Raw genomic sequence first — 9,071 nt, 5'->3', positions numbered from 1 at the left:
TGTTGTAGTGATCGAGGTACGACGCTCTTGTAATTTGTTTGTCTCCTTTGGTCTTTCCCGAGATGTCTTCAGTTGAGAAGCTTTTAAGACACTCTGATCAGTTTCAACTGATCACTTTACTTTGTGTCAACTGTCTTCAGTTGCCTAATATGCTTGTGCGCATCAGTTGATTCATATTTTTTTAATTGATTGATTTACGTTTTGTCAAACTCCAGAATCTTGTTTCCAACAGAAATTGTTTATGCGGCTATGGCACGTCTATGTTTATGTATGCTCAGCTTTTACTACGTACGCGCTACTTTTCAAATGCATGAATTTTATTAATTTGTAGATTATGCATGTTGATTCTTTAGGCTCACTAGACTTGATCGATGTAGATGATGATGCTTTTGAGGAGGCAGGAGGTGCTGACTAGTGAGCTTGCTCAGACTGTGCAGTGCAAACTTGAGGACCATTATTGTTATGAAAAGATTTTATACACGTTAAACTTTTTAATCTGATTTTATTTATTCCAAATTTTGTAAGCAAAAAAGTATTTTCAAATGCTCGTTTTGGATAACGCTTTTACACTAGTGATGAATGATATTTTTTTATGCCATGAAATATTTTGTACTTGGATTATTTTAAAGAATTTAGTTGATCATTTTATTTAAATTCAGAAGGCAGGAGTTTACTATTCAAATAAGAAAAAAAATTATTTTCCGCAAATTTTAAAGTAGTATTAGTTATTTTAGCACGGGATGTTACATGAGGAGACTGGAGGCACTGAAAACTGAGTAGACGGAGTTGGTGGTGCACTGGATAACCCGAGGACCTGGCGTTTTTCCACATAATATGTTAATGAGACATGGGTTTGAGTAATATTGTAGGGTCCAAAAATTAAAACGATGTAATCCAACTGCATGTAAATCTAGGGAATATGAAAAATGAGTAATTAATTGATTTAATTACTTAATTGATTATGTGACATGCATGATTATATGTTAAATAAGATTTATTTTTCATGACGCATAAAACTGTATTTTTAAGGATTATTCAAGTTGCGATCGAGGGACGGAGACCGAGGGCTGAAAAACATAAATGTGTTTATTAAAAAATTATTTTTAATTGTTTGAAATATGCGTGATGCTTTTTCATATTTCTGAAAATAAGAAGTTTTGAAGTGATTTTTTATGCCGGGACGTAAATTTTATCGGTGTTGGTTTTTCAAAAAAAATACGAACTTAACTATCCTAAACAAAATAATTTAATTATTTAACTTAAGATTATTGGGCCTAATTTGAGGGCTTATTAGGCCTAAGACTTGATTAGTAAATAAATGAGTATATAATATATTAAACCCTTTCTCCCACCCACATAACACACGGCCACACACTTTCAAACAAACTCAAACTCTCCCCACCCCCTTATACATGATACACACTCAATACATGAAGAAGGATTTTCGGAATTTCAAAGGAACATCAAAGACATCGTCTCTCTGTCATCGTTCTTCAATTGCCAACAGTTTCTTGTGCGTTTAAAACGCAAAGGCATGCCATACATCTCCTTTTCTCGTCTATCACATCATAATATCGTTTTAAACATCGTTAGTATGAAAAGCATGACTTTCATGTTGTTATTTTCGAAATATAATTCATGCACGATTTATACTTATGAATTTTGGTTCGAAATAATGTTCTATATACGTGAAGGGGCTGCGATGATGTTAAGTAATGATCAAACAAAGGTTTTACACGAATTAGAGTCATAGACACACTACAAACTCACGACAATCACACAAGAATCAAACTGTAAGTGTTTTTGCAGTCTTGGAATCATGGGGTTCAGTTTTCTTGTATAGGGGCTGGCTGGGTCTTGGCTTGGGGTTAGGGCTAACCAAGGACTTGGTTGAGTCGAGGGAAGAGTCTTAGCCATGCTAGGACTCGAGTTAAGGGGTGGGGAAGGAGTCCTAGCCACGCTAGGATTCCCATCCGAGAGCTACATGAGTAGCGCGTAGGGTTCAGATGTTCGCGCAGGGATGTTGGCACGGTTTGGGGTTCAAGGGCTGGCTAGGGCGAGTCTTTAGGGTCCCAGGTAGGTGCATTAGAGGGTTCAGGTGCTGAGGCATCGGCTAGGTTCCTAAGCTCATAAACAAAGATTCCATGCAATATGGATCTCTCGGCAGTTGCATGATCTAGGTAAGGAAGTCACGTTTTCGAGTTTGGTCGGATCCTATGAGTTCCAAGGGTCCAGCAGGTTGTCTTAGGGTGTTGGTCAGGGTTTGTACTAGCTTGGCTCGAGGGTGGCTCATGGGAATCCAGCCATGGCTCGGGTCCAATCTTTAAGGGTATATTAGGGTTTCTTTTTGAGAAATTAATTGAAAGATGGCTCACATGGGTTGAGTCATGGTTCACGAGGGCTAAAATAATATAAAAAGACTAAGTTTTGAATTTAGGAATTTTATATTAAAGTTTGGAATTTTTCGAGATTAAAATGCTTTCATAACGACTAAGTTCAAATTAATTAAAAAGCCGCCTTGTTTTTAAGCTAAATAAAATTATGGGAATTTCATTTAAGCTTAAATAATTAATTGGGACATGTTAGAGGAAATGAAATCAAGAAAAAGTAAAAAAAGTTAAATGACACGTCCAGGGATAAAACGGTCTTTTTACACCTAAAAATTAGTACATGGCAGTGCTCTGAATGCGGTTTTTATGCTATTATGATTATTTTAAATGTTTATGAAATGTTACATGATTAAATTATGATTTTTAAATGTCCGTGGTTTTTTTATGATTTGAGGTTAACATTTAAAATATATGTTGCATGCTTGGTTTCAAAAGAAAAATGGTATTTGTGCATGATTTTATAAATTTGCGAAAATATGAAACGTTGATAAAAGTGAAGTAATTGTGACTAATGAGGATATGATTGAGGATAGGCCAAGGCTCAGTTGACGATTTTATGTCCCTGATATCCCGCCGCCCAGTACTATGGTTTCATGTAAATGGATCCATCGACTTTTGAGGATTGAGGAAAGTCACAATTAACGATTTGAATTCAATAAAAGAAAGGAAAATTTTTATGATCATGATAAAAGGTTTTATGCTATGTTATGTTTGAGAAAAAGGAAAAGGTTAAGATTTATGTTTGCATGTCATGAAAATGTTATTTTTACGTAAAAGTATTTTCACTGTTTCTTGTAATTTTTATACATATTATTTTTTTTAAATATTATGGTGTGTTGAGTCTTTAGACTCACTAGGTGTGATGGATACAGGTGATGTTGAGGGAGGTCTTGATGGTTGACCTGACTGGACTGAAGGTGCACACAACCCAAGAATCAGCGCTTCTACTTTTTTCGCACTTATGATTCATGAACATGATTTATTTTAAAATATTTTTAAGACTATTTATTTATGTTTTTGAGTGGTTTTTGAGAGGATGATACTTTTCACGTTTATTGCTTTATAGGTTGGTAAAACAAACGACGATTTCGGGTTTTGACTATTTCCTTTGGATTTTCAAATACTATTTGGTTGACATTTTACATTTAAATGATGCAAAATATTTTAATAAAATATTTTTATGTATTTTTGAGGGTTGGCCATTGCATGTTAGAAAAAAAAAAATAGTACTTTTTAAGCATTAAAAGGGCAGGCGTTTCAGTTGGTATCAGAGCAAAGGTCATGTAAAGGGTTGTGCCACCATCAGCGCCAGAAAGATCAGACATCAAGCCTCAAATTTGTAAGTTTTTACATGCTTTATATGATTCAGTATGATGTTACCTGCATGACGACATGAGTAATATGTTTACGTTTCATGTTTACTAGCTTTTGAGTATATATGCTTTCTATGCTTAAATTTCTAGATGAATAAGGATATGTCACATGAATAGAAATTTAGTTTTTAAATGCATGTTGGTTACGTTAGGATTTGGAAAACGTTCCGATAAATGCCTCCTAAACGTGCCCCTGTTAATGAGAATCCAGCCGAGAACAGTGTGAACCATCAAGGGAATTCACCCCCACCACCGCCTCCAAGGGATGCTGCTACCCGTGCTTTGGAAGGGATGGCTCGTCTATTTGAGCAACAGTTATAGCAGCAGCAGTTACAACTGCAGTTACATCAGTAGCAGTTACAGCAGGCACCTAGGCCACCACATGATATTTATGATCAGTTCCGAAAGCTAGGGCCGAAGGAATTTTCTGGCACTACCGATCCTTTTGCTACTGAGAGATGGATACATTCACTTGAGGTACACTTCCGTTATCTGAATATGTGGGATGCGGACCGTGTGAAGTGTGCCACTTACCTGTTTAGGGAGGATGCTTCTTTATGGTGGGAAGGAGCCGCGCACGGTGTTAACTTTGCTATTATCACTTGGCCTCAATTCAAGGAGATTTTCTATGAGAAATATTTTACTGTTGTTGTTAGAGGGCGACTAAGGAGAGAGTTTATGAGCCTTCGTCAGGGAGACTTGACTGTTGCGGTTTATGTGAAGAAATTTGATAGGGGTTGTCACTTTGTACCCCTTATTGCCAGGGATACTGCTGAGAAGCTTAGACACTTCATGGATGGTCTACGACCTACCTTACACAATAATGTTATGATGATGCATCCCTTGGACTATGCTACTGCTACCACTTGTGCATTCAGGTCTGAGAAAGATTTGAGGGACATTGAGTTTGAGATTCAGTGCAAGGGGCAACAGAACCATAATAATAATCAGCCAAACAAGAAACAGTATACTGTTCCTCCTATACCTCAAGGGCCTCAAAAGCCCCAAGGTCAAAACAGGAAACAAGGACAGCAAAGGCCACAAAATCCTGGAGCACCACAGCCTGCTGAGAGGAAACCATGCAAGGAGTGCAATCGCTTACATCTTGGCAAATATGAATGGGGGACATTCAAGTATTTCTACTGCAAGGAGAATGGGCTCAAAGCTGCTGATTGCCCGAAGATGAAAGCACCTATTGTGGGACGAGCTTATGTTATGAATGCTGAAGAAGCTGAGGAAGAAGCAGACACTACGCTTATCACGGGTAACCTAGTCATTTAACCTTCTTATATTGCTTATTATTGCATGAAATGTTAAATTGGTTATTATAATTGAATTGGGAACAAGATTTAACCTAGTGGAAATTAGGTTGCATATTCTACTTAGTCGGATTTAAGGCATGATTTTAGAAACCGTAGAAATGGGTAATGAATTTTGTGCCTTATTTTATGTGAAGGATGAAATAATTCCAAATAAAAAGTTTTGGGAAGAAAATCATAATTTAAGGATTTGAGAATTTCGAATTTTTTTGGGTCAAATGGGCAATATTCGAAATTAAGGGACTTCATTGAAAACTTCGAAATCTTGAGGACTTAAATGAAATTCTTGAAAGTTAAAGGACCAATTTGCAATCAACCAAAAGATAAGGGGCTTTAAGGCAATTACCGAATTCTTAAGGACCATGATGTAACTATCGAAATTTAAAGAGCTAAAATGAAAATTTTCGAAAATATGAGGGCCAAATTGCAATTATCCAAAAATTTGGGGAATAGAATGAAAATTTTCGAAGAGTTGAAGGGCAAAAATGCAATTTTTCAAGAAGTGATTAAGTTCAACACGCAATCTTCACATAACCTTGGGAAATTAATGATAGAAATTCTTTAAGCTTCAACACGAAAAGATTTAAAAGATGTTTTTGTCGCAGGGAGGGTTATCATTCAGAGGGTAACTACCTATGCTTTGCTAGATTCGGGAGCTACACATTCATTCATATCTGAAACCTTCATCAAAAGACTGAATATTACTCCTCTAGATATGGGTATGGGTTTCAAAATTTCTATTCCATCCGCGGATCAAATGCTCACCTCTAAAATTGTCAAGAATCTGGAGCTTCGTTTATACAAAGATGTGGTGCGGGCAGATCTTATCGTGCTTACTATGCCTGGATTTGATATTATACATGGTATGGATTGGCTATCAGTGAATGGAGCTTCGATTGATTTCTGACAGCGATCAGTATCTATTAGACCAACTAGTGGTAAAGCTTTTGTCTTCGATGCGGCAAGAAACAAGCAAAGGCCGCACATTATCTCTTGTCTATGTGCGAGGAAGATTATTAAGCATGGATGCCAAGCTTTTCTAGCATGTATCACTACCGCACATGCATCTATCAGTCAGAAGTTAGCAGATGTTGATATTGTCAGAGATTTTCCTAGAGTCTTTCCCGAAGACGTTTCTTGCATTCCACCCGATCGTAAAGTGGAATTCTCTATTGAACTAATGTCGGGCATTGTTCCTATATCTAAATCACCTTATCGTCTAGAACCTGCTGAAATGAAAGAATTAAAAGATCAAATCCAAGAGTTGCTAGACAAGGGTTTTATTTTCCTTAGTTATTCTCCATGGGGCGCACCTGTATTATTTGTGAAGAAGAAAGATGGTAGTATACGTCTTTGCATTGATTATCGAGAGCTTAATAGGGTCACTATCAAAAATAAGTACCCACTGCCAAGAATTGAAGATTTATTTGATCAGTTACAAGGAGCATCGATATTTTCTAAAATTGATCTTCGTTCTGGTTACCATCAATTGAAATTGAAAGAGGCAGATGTTCACAAGACAGCGTTTCGTACTAGATATGGGCACTACGAGTTTATGGTCATGCCATTTGGGTTGACCAATGCGCCTGCGATCTTCATTGATCTAATGAATCACGTATTTCAGCCGTATCTGGATCAGTTTATTATAGTCTTCATCGATGATATCTTAATCTATTCCAAGAGCAGAGAGGAGCATAGTCGTCATTTGAAGACAGCACTGCAAGTTCTACAAGATAGAAAATTATATGCAAAATTCAGCAAGTGTGAGTTTTGGCTTGATCGAGTGGCTTTCTTAGGCCACATCATTTCTAATAGTGGAGTTGAAGTGGATCCAAGTAAAGTTGAGGCAGTAAAAAAGTGGCTAGTACCGAAGAGTGTTACCGAGATTCGCAGTTTCTTGGGACTAACTGGCTATTATCGCAAGTTTATCTAGGGATTCTCATCTATTGCAGTACCTTTGACATCTTTGACTAAGAAGAATTTTGTAACGTACCGTATTTTGAACTACTTGAAATTTGCAGAAAAATAAAAATTTTCTTAAATACAAAAAACTTTCAATTTTCGTTCATAAATCAATTGTTCATCCAAAAATATTTGCATTAAAAGAGATCACCAATAAAATTTGCTAAAGAACAATACTTGTTTAAACCTTGTAAACAAAACGTGAAATCAGAGTAATTGAAACATTGCATAATTTCTTAAAAACATGGGCGGTCATCGGGTTTAGCCTCCTGCTCAGCCAAGCCGGCTCATTGGTCCCCACCCCTCGTCTCCTCAAAGTCATCATCACCTGCATCGATCAAGTCTAGTGAGTCTAAAGACTCAACATGTATAAACTGGTAATAACAAGTATTACGTATAAAACCACATGCATCTTTAAAATAAAACGTATATACTTGAACTTGAACGTAATAGCATAAACATACTTGAAACTTGAACGTAGTAGCATAAACGTACTGGAAACTTGAACGTAGTAGCATAAATGTAGGCGTGCCATCATCATAAAACTTTTTTTAAACATACTTGAGCATACATAACATCATTTTGTATGGAGATATGTTTCAAAGCAAGTGACCAATACATAAATGCACCTGATCAGACTAAACCACAGTACTGGGCTGACAGGGAAGATCCACTACCACATACATGAGATTCGCGTTCATAATTTAACGAGTGGATTGGTCCCAGGTCATACTTTACCGCTTTCCAATCCTGATCTAAACACATTCATAATTTAACAGGGTGGATTGGTCCCTGGTCATACTTTATCGCTTTCCTATCCCATACATAATTTGGTCACAAGACATTTAGTATACCTCAAAAACTTAAAAGTATTTCCTTTGCACGTCGAACATACTTACTTAGTGTTGAGGGATTCGTTTGATCTCGCTTGGGGCCACTTCTGCACATACTAACAATAATTCAAACACTTATCTTGCATAACTTAGACGTATAGTCAAGCTCACACCCAAAAGTGACAAAACGTTCTAAACCTCTCGAGACTTGACCTCGTTTAATCATCGTAATAAATCATAACATCAAACCCCAAAACAATCACTAAAAAAAGGAATTTTTATTTTTATTTTTATTTTTTTTATAAACGACACAAATAAACTGCACTCCAAAACAATCACTAAAAAAAAGGAATTTTTATTTTTATTTTTATTTTTTTATTGAATTTCAAATTTTTTTTATAAACAACTCTCCATGTCGGGGTCCGTGTAGGTACTGGAAAATCGAATTTTTGAGGAAAAACTGCACGGACCCCGTGCCAGGGTCCGTCTACAGGTCCGTGTAGGTGCTGGAATCGCGAACCAACGAAGAAACACTACACTTAAGGCATATTCCTCCTAACTCGATCATACGAACCATGAACCAATGCTTCGAGACCCATCCTAGGATACTATAGCACTTATTCAAACTCAAGAAAATGCCCCAAAACAAATACGCATCACAAAACAAATACGCATCACACTTATAGCACACTGTCAAATCGAAGGTATCAAAAAGTTATACGTTTTATATGTTGAAAGTGTTTCACGAAAACGAACGAAAAGTCGTAGTATTTAAAATGACAGCAAATTTTGAGTTTTCAGATCTGAAATCGTTTCAAAACCGATCCAAAAAATTTTTGCTCAAACTTTTTACCACATACATGGATTTTTACGCATAAGAAACATAAAAACAAATACTATGACGAGATCGATGCATAAACGAAAGAATATACATGCCTTTTGATATTTAAAAATACCGTAACGACGATACCAAAGCGGGAAAGATGCGAGAGACGATCCAGGACGAACGTGGCATGATTTATCTTGAAGAACAGGGCGAGAATTGCTGAAATCTTTGAAGGGAGGGGGACGGCTACTGAGTTTTCTCTATGAACCCTAGGTTTTTGCTCTCAAAAAAATTCTGAATTGATGGAATAAAAAGTGTGTGTATGATTTAACGTGTATGTGTGCGTGTGTTTTTAATAATTAGGGGAT

General features: G+C 36.6%; 1 protein-coding gene across 1 annotated transcript; it reads left to right on the top strand.

Annotated features, from left to right (window-relative positions):
• Positions 1 to 4,261: 4,261 nt before the first annotated feature.
• On the top strand, positions 4,262 to 5,989 carry LOC140811203 (uncharacterized). Its single transcript, XM_073169073.1, has 2 exons — positions 4,262 to 5,027; positions 5,688 to 5,989. Exons 1-2 carry the CDS (start codon positions 4,262 to 4,264, stop codon positions 5,987 to 5,989), a joined length of 1,068 nt encoding a protein of 355 aa, XP_073025174.1.
• Positions 5,990 to 9,071: the final 3,082 nt, after the last annotated feature.

This window comes from Primulina eburnea, chromosome 14, assembly GCF_022965805.1.
Source record: "Primulina eburnea isolate SZY01 chromosome 14, ASM2296580v1, whole genome shotgun sequence".
Lineage (NCBI taxonomy): Eukaryota > Viridiplantae > Streptophyta > Magnoliopsida > Lamiales > Gesneriaceae > Primulina > Primulina eburnea.
Note: the sequence above shows the minus strand (reverse complement) of the source record. Positions and strands in the feature narration are given on the sequence as shown.

What these genes read in the sequence shown, in the direction of transcription:
- LOC140811203 (XM_073169073.1), top strand. Translation starts at nt 4,262, where the DNA reads ATGTGGGATGCGGACCGTGTGAAGTGTGCCACTTACCTGTTTAGGGAG. An exon ending in AGACACTACGCTTATCACGG is followed by an intron (nt 5,028 to 5,687) that starts GTAACCTAGTCA and finishes TTTTTGTCGCAG; the next exon opens with GGAGGGTTATCATTCAGAGG.